Source organism: Sylvia atricapilla, chromosome 1, assembly GCF_009819655.1.
Source record: "Sylvia atricapilla isolate bSylAtr1 chromosome 1, bSylAtr1.pri, whole genome shotgun sequence".
NCBI lineage: Eukaryota > Metazoa > Chordata > Aves > Passeriformes > Sylviidae > Sylvia > Sylvia atricapilla.
Window position 1 is genome coordinate 65,145,441 of NC_089140.1, and position 17,910 is coordinate 65,163,350.

At 44.5% G+C, this 17,910-nt stretch overlaps 1 protein-coding gene across 2 annotated transcripts in view; it reads left to right on the forward strand.

Moving 5' to 3' along the window:
• NEDD9 (neural precursor cell expressed, developmentally down-regulated 9) overlaps positions 1-17,910 on the forward strand; it is a 74,199-nt gene that overhangs the window by 31,518 nt on the left and 24,771 nt on the right. The window contains exon 1 of one of the 2 annotated variants that reach the window (XM_066324748.1): positions 4,231-4,265. The exons of the other annotated variant lie outside the window; for it this stretch is intronic. Within the exon in view, the coding sequence (XP_066180845.1) occupies positions 4,254-4,265 (12 nt within the window). The 5' untranslated portion in view covers positions 4,231-4,253. Of the gene's footprint in view, positions 1-4,230; positions 4,266-17,910 lie in introns of those variants that run through there. 2 annotated transcript variants of the gene reach the window in all.

Genomic DNA, 17,910 nt, shown 5'->3' on the forward strand with positions numbered 1-17,910 from the left:
GGGAAAAAAAAAGACAGCTCAATGTTTCCCAAACACAGAGCTTACAGACCTTTCCTGAAAAGACTCTCTCAACTGTGAGGGAGACACTCTGCTGTGTCTCTCTTTTCTCAGATTTTGTCAATGGGGAAACGGGAACAAGGGGAATTTTGTTTGAGTAACCTTTCAGAGAAGGATATGTGTCTCATGTTCCCCTATCAGTTGTCACAAGGTGATAGCTGGCTGATGTGTTTCAGCCGGTATTCCCGTCCTGGCCCGCTGGCACCTCTGTTCCATGTTATGTTGTATGCTGAGGATTGTGGAGGGCCAGCCACAGGGTCCAGCTGACAAGCAGTCCCTGTGGCTGCCCTATCACTTCACTTGCTGCCACCTCCCAAACACCTCAGCACCCCAGCTGGCAACCAGGAGGGCAATGGGAAGACACAGAGCAGAGACATGATTCGAAATAAAGCAAGCCATAAGCCCAGCAGGATGAGGTATGAGAGCAGGACACAAGCAGTAGGTTGCCCAAATGAGCGGAGAGTAATATTAATTGCCCTCAGCAAAAGCAAAGAAACAAACAAAAGCCATTGACAGAAGCACAAGACGAAGTCACAGTACTCATTTGCTCCTCTGCTAGAATTGCAGTGGAATAAATATGAGGCAGTGAATCAAGCCATTGCTGCGCTGCGAAGCAAAAAAGGCACATTACATTAATTACCCTCCTGAGGATTTCAATAGGACCTTGTAGTTATAAATCCTGGCAATATAGCTCAAGTTGCCTCTGAAACACAGACATCAGTAATGCCTGATGCTGGCTTCCTCATCAGCAAGTTTCATTGTATAATTGAGCTGATTATCCAAGGCAACCGACTCAAAACTTCCCTAGGCTGTGCCTGAAATACAATATTACGCAGCAAAGGCACGGCTGCCGCCAAGGTCACCAAGAGCAGCAGAGTGCTTGCACTAACCACAAACACGCCTGCTGCAATCCCGACTTCTTACAGCAACACGAGGAGCTTAGCGGATCACGTTTACAAATCTCTCTTTCAAGGTATATCTAATTCCTGATATCTGTGATAGAGCATGGAGCTCCTCCATGCTGCCTGCTCTGCTACAAGCCTCCATCTGAGTGGGAGTGATTCACCCTGGGGGAAATTAAAAACCCCCTCAGGGTAAATGGAGTGGGTGAGACAGGGGGGAGGGTGCATGAATAAAATGAGCAGTGGGTCTTCACTGCACAGTGGAGTGCGATGGCAATCTCTTTTCTCCCTGTAAAATACCAGCTCTTGTGTCTGCTCCTTCAGAGTTGTAAAGTACAGCTACCAATACCAACAGAATTTGTGGGTTTGTGCTCAAAGTGTCACTCCAGTGGCATCTAACTAGAAGTATTTTATAAGAGTTATGGAGAGCGACGAAGGCAAAACAGTACACACACAGGAACCCTCCAACTAGAATTTCATATTAACACATCTGTTACCTCATATTAAAATCAGTCAGGGACTTTTTACATGCATTAAAAGCAATGCAAGCTAAAATAATAGCAGAAGGCACAGCTTCTCAGATGTGGTTAGGTTTCATAATGTGATTGTAAAGCATTCTGAAAAAACACCAGTTACAAGAAAAGTACCACTATTGGTAGGATGACTGGAAACCAAATGCACTCCGAGTTTAAATATAGGTGAAGTCAGAAATATGATGTTACTTTCCTTATCTTTGTCTCCAATACTTATTTGGTTCTAGCTGATGTGGTTTTACAATCCTTAATGCATTTATCTTCACGGCAATGGTGCTATGGGAAGAGATTATAGAGAGCTTATTCAAGGAAGGGGATCTGGATGCTAGTCCAATACCATGCTAACACCTTAGCCATTGCAGCCTCTGTACTTAAAAGTAATTTTCTACTTGGAGTATGAAGAGCAAAAACAAGTAAAAAGAAAACCAGTATTTCTTTGATTCTTAACTCTTCAATGAAGAAATGCTCCAAAGAGATTTGCACGCTCCTAATAGTAAGCTGGTTATATACAATCACTGGAAGAATTCCTTTCTTAATTAAAGTGTCTAAGGACACAGCATACAAGTGAGTTTTATTCTCTTGAAACTAGTCAGATTTATTTTGATGCTGCACTTGAAACAACACTGCCCTAAAACCAGTGCATGTAAAATATCATCTGTTTTGCGTTTCTTCTTGGGAAATCAGAAAAATCAACAGCAACAACAAATGGAAAGAAAGGCCCAGAGAAAACCCCCTGCAAGGGGTAGGAGCAGCAAAGCTACAGTGCAGGAACAGTGGCTCTTCTGCACTGCAGAAAGCAGGAGCTCGTTCTCCTCACTCATTTCTGAGACTTAGTTTGTACTTACAGGGACACCTACCCATGAGTTATTAGGGCATATGCAGCAAGGAAGACAGCATATGGAAAAAAAAAAAAAAAAAAAAAAAAAAAAAAAAAAAAAAAAAAAAAAAAAAAAAGCTTTTTTGTGTTCATTTAGTAAATTTGTACAGTACAGCCACATATTTTATGCTGGAATTGGAGAACAGAGGAGATTGCAGGGAAAAGTATGACATTCTTTATCAGTCAAGAAGCCATTTTAGCAATAGTATCCCTCTCTAGGGGATTAGTCACACGAGAATTTAAGGATAACATTGTACTATGGAATGTAGTTATGTTTGTAATCTGGTAGTACAAGATTATTCTTTGCTATTTTTCCTTAGGCCACTAGAAATGGCCTTGAGTCCATCTGTGACCTAAAAATGTTGGATAAGATCCAGCTCGGACAAAAAGGAGAGAATTTATTTCCTGTTCCTCTCAACAAGCTGGAGTATGTCCCATACACAAAGATTCCTATTATGTGCACCATATTAATCATGCCTGATTAAGAGATCTAACTTGAAAAGCATGGAGGATCACCATATATCTATTTTCCCCGCTCTTCTTGCTCCCAAGATACCAGAGTTAATTATTACTCTCTTCCAAATAATCCTTATTTACCATGGTCACTCTTCATAATGAACATCTCCAGGCCATTAAAACATTCTTGGCCCCTGGTGTCTAATCAGTGTTAAAATAGCAGCCAGGCAAAGTGAATTCTTGGCAGATTGATTTGAGCAGTAGTAGTTAAAAAAAGATCATCTTCTGAGGACAAATGAGAACAAAAATAATTGCAAAGGCAGGAACAAAGCAGTGTTCAGTCCCTCCAAGCGCTGCATATGAGAAAAATGCCTATGGGAGCGATGGATGGAAAAAGCTTACAGCATCACAGAATCAATTAGGTTGGAAAAGGTCTCTGAGATCATTGAGTTCAACCCTTGACCAAACACCACCATTTCAACAAGACCATGGCACTAAGTGCCGTGTCCAGCTGCTTCCTGGACACTTGCAGGAAGGTTGGTGACTCCACCACCTCCCTGGGCAGCTGATTCCAACGGGTTACCCACTCTTTGCATGAAGAAATTCTTCCTGATGTCCAACCTGAACATCCCCTGGATACCTTGTGGTCCTCTTGTCCTGTTGCTGGCTGCCTGAGAGAGGAGACCAACCTCCACTTCGGTACAAGCTCATTTCAGGTGGTTGCAGAGAGCAATAAGGCCCTCCAGGCTAACACCCGCAAGTTCCCTCAGTCTCCCTTCACAGGACTCCAGAGCCATCACCGGCTGCGCTGCCCTTCTCTGGACCTGCTCCAGCACCTCAAGGTCAGTCACTGAGAGGCCCAGAAACAGACACAGGACTTGAGGTGTGACCTCACCAGTGCCCCACACAAGGGATAAATAATGCCCCGGTCCTGCTGGTCACACTAGTGCTGATCCAGGCCAGGATGCCATTGGCCTTCCCGGCCACTGGGCACACGCCGGCTCCTCTTCAGCCTCTGTCGTTCTGTGCCCCCAGGTCCTTTTCCGCCGGGGAAAGGTCGAGGAGAGCAGCTTTGAAAAGGCACGGGCGGGGTCGCGGGGAGCAGGGCCGCCAGCCCTCTCTCTGTGCGGGCCCCTCTGTCCCGGGCCACGGGCGGAGGGAAGCGGCCGAAGGCGCCGCCCGGTCCCGAACCCGCGTACCCCCGCTCTCCACCCCGCTCCACTCCCGGCGGCGCCACCGCCGGCCGCGCGCGGGGGCGGGGCCAGCTCGTGCCCGAGCACTATGCAAATGAGGGCGGGGCCATGCAAATAAGGCTCTCCGTATGCAGAAATGGGCGGTGCTATGCAAATGAGCGCGTAAAGGTCGGCGGGCGGCGCGCGGCGGGGCGCGCAGAGCGCGCGGGATGCGGCGGGGCGCGGAGGCGCAGCCATGAAGTACAAGGTGAGCGCGGGGCTCGGCCGGAGCGCAGCCCGGGCTGCGGGCGGCCGTCGGGCTGATCCGGGCTCCCCCCCGCACCTCCCCTGCGAGCCGTGTGCCCGCCGGGCGGCCAGGTCTCCCTTCTGCCATCCCCTGCGCTGTGTGCAGGCGCAGAGCCCCAGGGAAGGCGTCCGCGGGGAGTGGGGAACGAGGGGGCAGCGGAGGGGACGGGCTGCGGGGAACCCCCGGGTGCCCTGTCGATGCTGGCGGTGGGGGGAGAAGGAGCTCCCCTCGCTTTTCCCGCTGGTGCCGGCCCTGGATAACGGGGTGAGCCCGGGATCGCGGGAAAGCTGGCGGGGCGGTGCGTGATGGCCAGGCGCGTTTGGGACAGGTACCCCCCATCCTCCCCGGGAGCGCATTCACCCCTTTTCCAGCCGCTTGTGCAGGTCTCCTTCTCACGGTGCCGTCTGTTTGGTGGATCACAAGCGAGAGGCAAAAAACCCTTACATTTTTTATAAATGGGTAGCCTATTCCCTGTATTAATTCTTATCATTCCCTCTTATTAAATAATCACTTTTAGCGAGCTTTTACCAAAGGGGTTGGTGGTTGGTTGTTTTGGGGTTTTTTTTATCTCAAAAGGCAGAAATATGGAGCCTTTAATCCTAGTATTACTCAAAAACGTCTGGGCAAGGTACAGAATTGCCCACGGGGCATTAGATTACTGTACAGACATACCGTAATCTTGTGCGATTGGAAAAAAAGGGGGGAGAGAAGGAAAAACTTTCCTTCCTCTGCCAAAAATAACTTAGGCATCAATAAAAAGGTGATTTTGGAAATGTCACACACTATATACTTGGAGACTAAGTTGCTTTGGAAGTGCAGTCCATCTCCGTACTAAACTTAGGCAATATGGTGTGATGCTGTGGCAGTATGTGAGAGAAGTATGAGTGATACCCAGGTAAATGTGCACAAATTTTTATGCTCTTCTGTACATCTGTGAGCTCTGACCAAGATTTCAAGGTCCCTCAAGCCAAAATTTGGGGAAGGTCAGTTAAGTTTCCAAAGCAACTGCCAGTTTCTCCATCTCATGGAAAGACAAGGGAAAAAGAAATTGTGTTAGATGTGGGTTGATAAAGGTAATCCATGGCTTTGACAATTTTGATGTGGATCTCCTGGCTTTATTTTTTTTTTTTTAATCACATCTCAGACAACTCACTAATCTGAAGTCTGAGATAAAATTCCTCTCTTCTATCTATTCCACCTCTGATGAGTACAGGTAGACTTTATACCTGCCTAGAGAAGCTGTTACTCTGAGCAGAAAACATCAGGCACTCGAGGGTAGAAGAGCAGTGTCACTGTTAGTCCAAAGCTCACAAACTGCTTTCAGGCTGCCCAGGGCCAAGCAATACTTGTATCCCAGTAGCAAAATAATGGCCTTGCATAGTTATTCAGCTTCTTGATTTCTCGTATGTAGCCCAATGGCATTGCAAAAATAGGGACAGGTAAGGTGGCGCAAAGTGGGGGGGTATTCTCTGCTCTGTCTCCTTTGCCCTGTCTTGTGGGAATGAGCATTTTGGGTTTGGTTTGTGATTACGTAATTCTAGACAGAAAAGGCTGGACAGAGAAAGAACAAGCCATTAAAAATCAATAAATAATTTAAAAGAGAAGTTTGAGGGGTTTGGCCTGGTAAACCTTCTTGCTGTATTACGGTGTTTACTTTCTCTGGGAAATGTGAAGTAGTTACACTGTTTAACTAGGACAAACATTCTTAGATCTATATCTTATCCCTAGAGTAATACACAAGGAAAATACCTGCACATTCAGTCTTTGTTCTTTCTGTATTTTCTCTCTTCTTTTATCTTCCTATAGGAAAACAATTTGTTTTTTAAAAATTGTATACATGAAATAAAGGAACAGAGAATGCTCATGGCGTGCCTGGGGACATACCATCATTTGAGAGAAGGCTTAGCATCCAGGTGTGGATTTGCCACTGTTTACCTGTTCCTGGTGTTGTTTGGGTTAGTCATTGCTTACTTTCATTATGATAGTCCATAAGGCCTTATTTAAAGAAATAATGGAAATACTTATTATAGTTTAATTCAGAGTTTTAGCAGTAGGACCGAACAGGAACTGATTCATGAGTGAGACCCTGAATATGTCTCTCCATCACTCATGACTTTGCTTTCAGTGTGACTAAACCCAAGGTCATTTTTGGTCTAGAAATCCTTTCTGCTATGCAATCTACACATTATTGATTCAGACATCTTCAAAACTTGTTCCCTCCCTCTCTTTTATTGTCCATTGCATTCTTCCATCTTAATGCTCGAGTCTGAATCCTCTGAAAGGGAAAATCCCTGTGGATTTAGGCAAGTTCAGAATTTTACCTTACATATGTTTCTATACCACCATCTATCTTTCACACACTGTGTGAAATTCAGTGATTATATGACTGTTTAAAGCGAAGAGATATTTAACTCCCAGTCAGGTCCTGTTCTCCGTGTACTACTTAAGTGCCTGAGAGCACAGAGGTTATTTTAACTGAGCTATGAAAAGATGGGAAAGGTTAAGCATAAGAAGTATACTTGCACTGGTTTGGAGCATTTCTTAGTCTTACTTGTCTAACTTTCAGAAACTGATTCCTGTAGGGGTACAGTTGTATGAGGGCAACTCCTCAGTTCTTTGATGACCACAGCTTGCTTTTGTGCTAAATCCTCATGTAAACAGAACTGCATCCCATCAAGTTCTCACAGGACTCTGTAATCCAGGCGGTAGGGTCAGCCTTTTCTAAAATCAAACCCAGGCTGTGACTCCAAGGATGGAGCAGTTCCAGCTCTAGTATACTCTGTAGCAACAGAAATACCAGTGGGTTACCATGATGAGGGAAAGACATGGATGGGAGAGGGTATATCCAGCCACCAATTCCAACACTCTTATCTCAGGCAATAAAAGTGCAACAGAAGTAAAAGGCAGAAGACATTATCATAACAAGGCTTTTGTAGCTTGGTGGCTGTTCCCATGCAAGACAAAATAAGAGGGGGAAGGAAGGAAGAAAAGGGGACTTATCTGTTTACTAAAACTTCCAAACAGTTAGTGAAAGAGGAGAGGGAAAAAAACCCTGCATTCCTTACCTCATTTAAGCCAAAAGGAATGACGTAGATGTAAAGTATGAGGTCTTGATTATCTATTTTTAGATAATTTGTTGGGCAAGGAAGAAACCTAAATAGGGTTCGAAATGCCTGCCATTTGTGCTAAGGCACAGTCCTGTAATATATAGACTTGATTACAATGTCTGCACGCCAAGACAAACAAAATAGTGTCCCTGGGAAGAAATACAATATTCCCAACCAGAAGTGCTTGTGAAAAGCTGCTTGTAACCCTGGCAATGAAAGACTTTGAGTGTTGGACCATGTAAAAGGAAAAGAACTGTCTGTACTTTATTAACCAAGTCCTGTTTCATTTATTCCTCACTCCTCTTCGTTTCACTTTTTCTTTTGAGTATCTCAGCAATCACAGGGTGGCAATCAAACTCAGAAGTAAAAAGGAACTATAAAGCCTTGTAAAATGTAGTAGGGAGAGGAACAAACTGACAAGGGGAAAACCTTGTCCAAGTTTGTGCCGCCTCTCTTACTGTCATGAGTTTAGAATGGAAGTTTCATGATTTTTCTGTCACCTGTGCATGTATGGGGTGAGGTGGCTGAGGTCTAGCAGGGTCAGGCCTAAGTCAGCAGCAGCTCTAGTGAGATGTAGCCTGAAGGACTGTCCCCTTCATAAAGCTTGGAGGGCCACTGCAATTTTCAGATTCTGGCTGTAGCCTCTGTGTGGCCTCCTTCCCCTCCTAGCCCCACCCCCTATAGGTTTTTGTTTGTATATTTAATAGAGGTGAGTGCCCCAGTACTCCAGAAACTCCCACAATTGTGTCCACCTGCCCTACCAAAGTCTTGGTAGGATATCAGAGTGCTTTTGATTCTGTTTTACAGGTGGAGCTGCTGGGGCTTAGGGATGTTACAGGGCTTATTTCAGAGGAAGAAGAAGAAGAGCCATCACAAAGCATTACAGCCAACAGCATGCAGTTTTTTTGCCTGATTTCTAAATTTCTGTCTTTTCATGCTAGCATCTGCTCATGAGTAATGTAGCTGTAAATCTATTTGATCAGAAACTGGTAGCCTAATCTGTCTCTGCGCAGTAGTTCCTAGTATTTGATGGGGAAGCAGAACTATCAAATGAACAGCCTTCCTTTTTTGGTTTTTTTGATAGTTCAATTCGATTCTAGATAGTACAAGAGGCATTAGATACTTGTCTGGGGAGTTTTACTGCTGCTTTTAAGGTCCTGCTAGAGGTTACAGGTTGCACATTAGACTATTACTTGGCCTTGAGGTACCTTGACTCAACTCTACTGATTCCAAACAGTGCTGTACTATCAAAATGCCTCATCGAGGGGGATCTATCAGATCAGGGAGCAGGAAAGCTGTCCAATGGTAAGACTTTATAGAAACATCTTCTGCAAAGGAAAAATGAAAGCACCTTTCAGCGGTTATTGTCTTAGGCTGCAGAACTCTGCTTTTCTGCAGAATATAGGCTAGATGTCAGAGAAGTCTCACAAAGTGTTATTGTGAACTTCTTAAAGTGTTGGAGCACAGTTTTTAAGACTAAAGACAAACTCACTTTTGGAATCTTACCATCTCAAGCCCAGCAACAGGTGTGGTTAGAAGACTATACTTGCACTGATACCTGATCACTGAACACTGGACTCCTATGTTTAGTGTCTGAGGAGAAATTTGTGTTAGTGCATTGCCTGTGCTCCATTATAAGTAACAGAGTAACTGCAGCGGGGCCAGGTGCATCTAGTGCATACAAAAAAAGTAAAAAACCAGGAGCATAGAGCTTCCTACTTGCCATATTGCTGTTATCAGAGATATTAGGGGCATGGGATTGCCTTCTGCATGCAATAGATGCGCTTAGGTCACTTAAGGACCAATGTGAGGTCACTTTTGCCTTGCTTATTTTATTTGAACTGACTTATCACAGCATTTAAGTGCTTAGATCCCGTTCATACCAACAGCAATTAGGAACCCACCTGTCTCCCAAGGTCCAGTGTTTAATTCCATTTTTAAAGCAAAATGAGTGCTTAAGAAGAGTATGCACAGTCTCTGCCTAGACAGCAACACTTGTGGAGGACCCTTATCTTGTACTGTTCCCATTTCTGGCTGCACTTGATGGAGACAAGTAGCTGAACTTCTAAGGATGTTAAAGTCCACACACCTCTGTAGGAACCCACTTTCAGTGACATCTGGAATCACAAATGCGTAAGTCACTTTTCAAGAGGCTTCTTTACATAAGAGATACTCTTTGAGCATCCATGAAAGCAGTGGACATCTCAGTACTCTGGGCTCTGAAAGGTGCTTTATGCCAAGCCTTCAGTAGGCTTGACCAGACACTCATCTGGGACTGTACTATGAAAATAGTAAAAAAATAGTATTTATGGCAGGTATTGAGCAATGTTTATTAGGTCAGGCTGCTGCTAAGTAAAGCTGCATGTAGAGGTCCTTCTGTCTGTAGATGGCTGTAGCTCTCAGCATCAGTGAAGCTGGGTCACTTTATAGCAGCTCAGAGTGCAGCCTCTGCATATTATTGCCTGATTATCACAGCCTGCTCTTGGCAAGTGCCCGTTTTCCTTTGCCTTTTGGTCTAGACATTACAGTAGTGGAAACTGTCTTAATTTTAAGGAGCTCATTTTTCCACAGCAGATTTGGACGTAGCTTGTGTTTGACGTGAAACAGGGCTGCTAAAGCTGTAGTTCACACTCCTAGAAACACAAGCATGACAAAAATTGCAATTTTTTTTCTCTATAGAGATGAGACCAATTCTCACCTTTCCATTTTTATGTTGGTTTTGAAAACACTTTCTTCACAGTCAGAGTGGATCAACCTGACCAGAAAAGGAAGAGTAATAAGAATGGGTTTACTCTAAAGGAATGCAGTCAGCATAACAGAAACCCTTTATTAAGCAGGCCTCATCAACATCAAGGTTGAAAATTTTAGCCATAGCAATACCATGAATCACTTGGTGAGAAAAAAAATCTCAGAAAATGCTGAAGGAGCCTAGGAGTAAATCTCAGTTCTTCCAGTGAATGATCTGCTTAGCTGCAGACAGAGAAAGGAAGACAGAGACCATTAAAAAATCAGTAATTTTCTTTCTGAAGAAGTTTCTGGTCCAGAGGGTTAAATGCAAGACAACTAGAGGTGTGCACTCTGTTTAACATGCAGCTAGCAGTAAGTGGGGTCATGAATACCCTTGTCCTGTGGACTTTACATCCAGTTAAAATGCTTAGGGTAATAAACCAATTTTTACTGCTATAGAAGGGTGTATTTACAAGCAGATGTCTTTTTTTTGTTGTTGTTTTCTGTCTCTCTTTTTATACTGCTTTATTTTGTTTGCAGCCCAGGAGCTGCCCAAACCAATCTCTCACATGATCAGGAATACAGCTGAAATTGTGTTTCAGCCTGAGACTAAGCACAGTAACCAGAGGTACTTAAAACTCTCTCACACCTTCACCATCCCCCTTCTCCAGGGGTGCACTTACCCAGAAAATGTCAGCTTGCCAAAACTGAGCTGTTCTGGGAGGCCTGTTGACTTTTGGCCACTGCCCTGTAGAATGGAGATGTCTCTGACTGGACCTGGCAAGCATCAGCTGCCAGCCAGGCTTGGCTCCCCTGGAATTCTGATTCACAGGCAGTGTGCTACCTGTCCCACCAGCCTGCTGAGGGCTGGAAGGAGCCTGGAAAGAGGAGTTCCTGAGCTTGTCTTTCTTTAGTTAGCTGGACTCTCAGGGCAGCCCAAGTTGTAGCTGCTCTGTAGTACCCCAGTTGGTGACACTAAATTGTCAGAGTAGGATGGCTTTCCCTTACAGTGAAATTTTTTTTGAGACATTTGGGGGAAGAAAAGCATGTCCTAGTTCGTCTAAGTTCTAGCTTAAAAAAAAACCCACAAAACAACATACTTTCCAAAGCTGAAGGCATCGAAGTAGTAAGTTGGTGGCAATACTGAGGTCCTGTGTCTACATAGCTGTGGTTTCTTGACAATCAAGCTGTAATTGTTTCCCCAGAGCCTCAGAAGGAAGGGTTAATTTTGGAAGGAGGGTTTGGGTTTTTTGTTGTTTTTTTGGGGTTTTTTTAAAGGAAACTTTGTCTGGGAGAAGACTGCTCACAAATGCCAGAAAATGAAAACTGAGAACTCAAAACACACGTTTTGGGATTCTTTCTTTCCGTATTTTTTTTCTCCTTCTCCTCTGCTTCTTCAATTCTTTTAGCATTTAACATCCGATCTCCTTTCATTAAGTTTTTAATTGCTTGCCTGAGGGAAAGAGGTTAAGTTTTACATCTGCTTTTTGATTCTGATGTACTGTGGTTTAATCACAGTGAGATCATATTTACTCTAAGGGTATTGTTTGCATGCTTGAATTTTTTTTTTTTTCCTTCTCTCTCCCTGTTGATGTCACAAAAGGCACACAGCCCTCAGGCAGATTTGAAAAGGCCTTTTAAAGTCATGGAACGAGAGAGATCACACCCTTCCTTGGGTGGGGGGAAAGGAAACCGGTTACGAGGGTGAAACATATACAGAAGGCTTAGTGAGTTAGGTGTGGTGGAATTTCCCAAAATATTAATAGATCTTGAAGGTAAGACGGGGGATGTGGTTTGTATTCCCAGAAAGAGCAAAGAGAATGGTATTTCGGCACTCCTGTAAAAGCCCAGGAGCTCAGGGGGCAGAGGAACAGGAGCAATATGTGATCAGTGGATCCGTGCTCTGCCTCACTGGGGATGTTTCTGTCGCCAACCGTGCGTGACGCCTGCGATGGCAGCAGCGCAGGGTGGGTGGTCTGACAGCGCAGCAGTGCCGGGTGCTGCCCTGGGCTGGGCAAGGAGCATCGCCCCAGCCGTGCCCCTTCCCAAGGAGCATCGCCCCAGCCGTGCCCCTTCCCAAGGAGCATCGCCCCAGCCGTGCCCCTTCCCGAAGAATATTGCTTCAGCCATGCTCCTTCCCAAAGACTATTGCCTCAGCCATGCCCCTTCCCAAGGAGTCCCTTCCCAAGGAATATTGCCCCAGCCTTGTCCCTTCCCAAGGAGCGGTGACCACCGCATCCTGCCACGCGGGACAAGGCGCTGCTGTGTAGGGAAAGGGAGCGGCCCCACTCCTGCTGAACTCCCCCTGCTCCGTGCCATTCATGTGGTGTTTGGGATACGGTACAGCCCTCGCGGCATCAGAAACAGCTGATTTAACATCTAGGTTATTATGGTTCTGTGATTGCCTTTGTAATGCCTCTCACCCTCTCTGACTGAAATGAAACTGGGCAAGCCAATAAATTAATATTTGGTCAACGGACAAAAGAATATTGTCTGAGCAAAGATAGCCTGAGTTTGGTTTTTTCCTTCTTGCCAGTATGGAATTGTCATTTTGTTGCTCTCAACAGATACGGAGTCAGAAATCTTTCTTTTCAACCTACTTTTCCATTGTGAAACATCAGGCATGGCAATAGGCTGATGCACTCAGTGCAGAATAGTGAAGCATTTTATTCACACAGGCCAGAGCACCAGTTAGGATCTTTGTTCTAACCCTCATTTTCACATTTTTCATTTTCTAGCCTCCTAATTCCTTCTTTCATAGACATGCATTTGGATTCCCTCCCAAGGTGCAGGTTCACTGCTGTGCCTCAGTTTTGCAAACTACTTTGCCAACTACCATAAAAAAAAAAATAATAAAAAAAAATGGATAGAAGGGTACACAAATATCTCCTATTTTCTTAAAATGGAGTGGCTGTGGTGCAACAAAAAGGGTTCTTGGACCAGAGCACTTTCAGTCTCTCATCTGTTTGTCACTTTTGAATCCCCGTCTTGGGGGAGACAATGGACCACATCAGTGTCTTGGGCAGGAGCGTGAAGTGCCTGCTCCCCAGCTGGTCTGCTCGCTGCTTGCCCACCCTGCTTGGTGGACTATTGGGTCTGCAAAAACTGACAGTGAATATTCCAGAGCATGACAGCCATAGTGCCTACTTTGGCTTACCCAAGTGTGGTTCTATAAGAAAGGGAACATTCCCATTTTTCCTCCTTACCTTCTGTGTAACTTCTCTTACTACCAAAAAAAAAAAAAAAAAAAAAAAAATGTCCCAGCCAGGGCAAACCAGGCCTCTCAGGCAGACAGAGGGGCTGTGGCAACTTGGTGGAACACTGAAATAAGGCACTTGCCTCTCTGCCCTGCGGGAAGAAGGTTCTCTACATCTCAACCTCCAGGCAGCTCGGTCTGCTTTAGCAACACTGACAGCCTCTGTTCCAGAGATGCACAAGACCATAGAGTAAGGATACTTAGGGTGGATGAAGACCTTTCCTCCTTAGGGCTCTGCTGAGGCTGTTGGCTCATAGCTCTCTCATTAGCTGTGAAGCCAGTCTTCCAAATCCGTATGTGGAAAACTGCCTTAAGTTCCATCCAGAAGGACTTGTAATTGTTTGGGTGAGCAATGCTTGAAAAGTATCTTCTCTAAACCAAAAAACTTGTGGGTTTTGGTGTTAGAAAGCAAGAGAGTGCCTGGAAAGTAGAACTACAGGCTTTGCCTGAGGAGTGAACTGAAGCATTTCCATGGTGAGCATTTGCAACTGGGCTCCTTGTATTATCATCAGCTGAGCCAAGGGAGCTTAGAGTTCCCAGTGCCAGCACAGGCTGACTTGAATGCTCAGGGTCTTTCCCCTGCTGAAGCTGCGGTGGCTGGTGACAACCTGCTAGTGCAGAGGCTCTTTGATACGTGCTGTGGTAGCACTTCCTGCCTCCTCTGCGTAGCTGTCGACATCATCTTGAGATAAAGAGCAAAAATCTGCCCTCAGCTTGTTGCTGGCAATGAGTTGTTTCAGGTGTGCACATGGATGGGAGCTGTTATGGCCAAGCAGTGCCATTTCATAGTCCACTTCCCATGTCTCTGCCCACAGGGACCTGTCTAAGAACATGCCAGTACAGCTTCTTCGTGTGTATGACGTACTGCATTTGCTGTTCACACTACCTTCCTCCAGGTTTGAGCAGACCAGCAAAAGACATTTTTCAAAGCCTAGTGTCTTACTCAGTGACCTCTGTCAACTTCTATTAAGTAGCCTTTGTGATAAGTTGCTTGTTATAATTAGACCTGTTACCTACTGTGCCTCAAGTTGCTTTCCTTGCCAACACAGCACAATGAATGCTTTATTTCAGGGGCAGTGACAGTGAGAAATAGAAAAGGAGATGGGAGCTGAAAAGAACCGAAGTTCCACTGTCCAATGACTCTTGCACCGAAACCTTTCTGTCAGAAGGCACAATAGAGCTAAAACTTTCCTCTCTTGTACCAGTCCTGCTTGTAGGCAAACCGTGTGTCTCAGACTAAAACTCACTTTTTACAGGGTTTTTAGAATGATCCTTTTATCTCACAGGCAGATCCTTACTGTTGGGCCTAATGCAGCCCTACAAGGGTATGTAAATGCTTAAGCTTACTTTGGAATAGCAGTCATTCATTTTTAAGAAATCTAAAAGATGGGAATCTGTATATAAAATATTATGAGATGGATAACTAAAAGTGATCCAACCAAAATTAACCTACTGGTTTGTTCACAGACATTGTCCCCACCTTTCCTTCCTTTGTTCCTCCCTTCCTACTCCCAAGCTAGCTAAACATAGGAGAGAAGCTGTTTCTCATTTTAAGAAACAGTTTGTCCAATAATAGAAAAAAGGGGTCCCACCCTCTTTCAATGAAGAGCAGAGGCAATTTTCCCAGTCCTGTTTGCACATGAACTTTACACACAGGAAGCAATATCACAAAACAAGACAAAGCTGAACAAAACAATATGCCTCAGCAGCCAAGCGCAGAGCGGGGATCAGTATCCTCATATTGCACCTCTGGGGGATGCAGCAGAAATTCTTTGAGCTTATGGTTGGTTGAACCTTTTCCTTGAGCGTTCATTCATCGTGGAGGTGCCTCAGAGGAGTCAAGTCGGCAGCCCTGTGCTGGGAGCTTGGCACCACCACACTCAGCCCTTAAAGAGGCCATTGTGTATAATCTCGTAGCATGTAATTTATTATTCCTGCGTTTGCTTCCACGGCTGTGGGCACCTCACACACTCCCATTACCCACGTCACTGGATGTGTTTACTCTAACAGAAGTAGTAGATGTTTCCACTGCTCTCTTTAACTCTTGCCTTTTCCCTCTTCTGCCACTTAGCCTCATCAACAAACACCCTCTTCATCCTCCAGACCATGAATTACAGAATTCTGTCAGTTGCCTTCACTGCAAAGAAGGGCAGCCAAAACAGATCATGATCTTCAAAGTGTTTTCATGCGTCTTCATCCAGCTGCAGACGTATTAGCCATCAATTGCAATAGGCTAAGGAGAGAGTAGACACCTTTGACAGTTCTGTAATAGACCTCATTTGTGCAGCTGAATTTGGCCTGTAGTTCATTCAATATCTGAGAAGAAAAATTGTTTACAGAGTCTTATTTTTTTTTTTTTTTTTTTTAGTTTGGGTTCTACAAGTAGAACAGCTGACAGTTTCCAAAGCAGCATCTTTTGCTTACTGGGTCATGCATCCTAGGAAATCTAAGGCATGCAGAGACTGCAAATTGCACTTTTCCAGCTTTTATCTAATAGACTTTAAATGGCATTAAAGGAAACCTCAGACAGAAGTTTCAAATCCCTGTTGACTTTACCTAGAGAGAGCTTGACAGCTTTACTTTTGTCTCAACCAGTGTGGAAAGTTGGGACCATGGGCACTGTAATCTGCATTTGATCTAGAGAGTATCCATTTCAGTTCCATTTCTTTCAGACAGTTTCTGACACATGGCATCAGCAGAGGCTGCTGAGCCTTTTCCTGCGGTATGTTCCAGCTAAAATCCCCAGGCAGCAATCATTTGGGTCAGGCTCCTTTTTGCTCTGACCTGCTGACAACTGAGATAGCACTTTGTTTAACAGAGGATGCTAAAACTTCCGGTTTTCAGTGATTTTACATGAGATGCTTTCTACTGCTCTCATGAGCCCAGGGTTAAAAGGAATTTAAGCTTCTTGACAACAAATGTGGGTTTTTTTAAATTTGCTTGTACAGAGCATTAACACAGTGGGGGCCTGACCCTGGCTTCAACTTCCAGACATCCCAGTATTGCTAACGAGGCTTGACACAAAGGCTGAACTGAGTCTTTCCAATCAACAATTACTTGTAGAGAAGCACTTTTTACTTGAAGTGGGGCTGTCACAGCACAGGGAGCTCAGGAGAATGGAGCTGCTCACAGACACCACAGGTGTTTTGGATTTTGAGGAGGGCACCACTACACCTATAATGTAGTTCATTTAACAGAGGAGAAGACACTTCCAGAAGACACTTCCAATCTTGGTCTTATTAAAAGAAGCTGGTAGCTGCAAGTATCTTAATTTTATGAAGTGCAGCTGATTTCTATAACAAAACAATTTTTTTTTCCCTATTTAACATCAGGTAGTCTTTCCCCTGCCTTTGCAGAACTTGAATTTGTAGTTCTGCGTCTGTTGCCCTCCCTTTTTTTTTTTTTTTTTTTTTTTTTTTTTCCTTCATTTTATTTGGAATATAGAGAAATTTCTGTGCAACTTACCAGTTGTGAGAACAAGCTCCAAGACAATTTTCTCATTGCCCTTTCTCCATTGCTGATTTGTCTAGGAGATGGTCCTGGTTTTTTTAAAATGTAGTTATACAAAAAGGTCACTGCTGTGCTTTTGTCTTCTCGTATCAGGTCTTAGTGCTTACTTGGTGCCAGCTCTCTGTTGAGTGGACGGATCCATGCCTCATCAGAGCAAGTCCAATTAATTTCATGTAACTTTCCCCACTCTCTGAGCTGATGAGACCAATGAGAAGGCGTATTGATAGACGGGCTGCAATGCCTACAGGATCAAAAAATTATTCAGATTTGTCAAATCTATGGAGATAAGGCCCACAAGTGTTGAAGGGTGTCTTTGATCAGAACTTCTTTCTGTGTGTGGAAGAGTAGAGAATATCATCTTGATCACCATATCAGGGTAGAGATACCTTTGTGGTTTCCAAAAGCTTTACTTCTGTGGTCACAATTTCATTTTTCTCAAGGCTGATTCTGCTGACTCGTGAAAATGACTGTGACACTGTTTCTGAAGCTCATACTAAGCAATCCTGTGTAGGAAGAGTAAGTCAGGGAAAACACCGAAGGTTTGCTTAGCAGGAGCTGTGCCTTTGCTGCTGGCACCAAGCAACAGGTTTAGTGTTTCTGGTCCCAGTGCTTATTTGGAGGAATATTTTGCCTGCCTCACGGCTCCATCAGTGACTGGTGCTGGTGGCATGGCTCTGGGCTATTTAAAAGGCCTTGGGGAAATGCCTGTGAAACAAGTGGCAACCAATTAGTGTAATTCACATACTGGTGCCTGAGTTAACACCAACAATGAGGATCTGAAGCTGTTTGCAGCAAAGAAGTTTTTGAAGCACATCCAGACAGTGTTAACATGCTGCATGCCAGGTGGTGAGAAGGTCACTGGGACAGAGATAATGAGCAACTGGAAAAAAAATTCACATGGGAACTTACATCTGCTCTAATTCTACCACCATTTCAGCTTTTTCCTGAGAATTGCTTTGCTGTAGAAGCTAATCAAGCTTTTCAAGTACCTTTAAACACCAAAGTA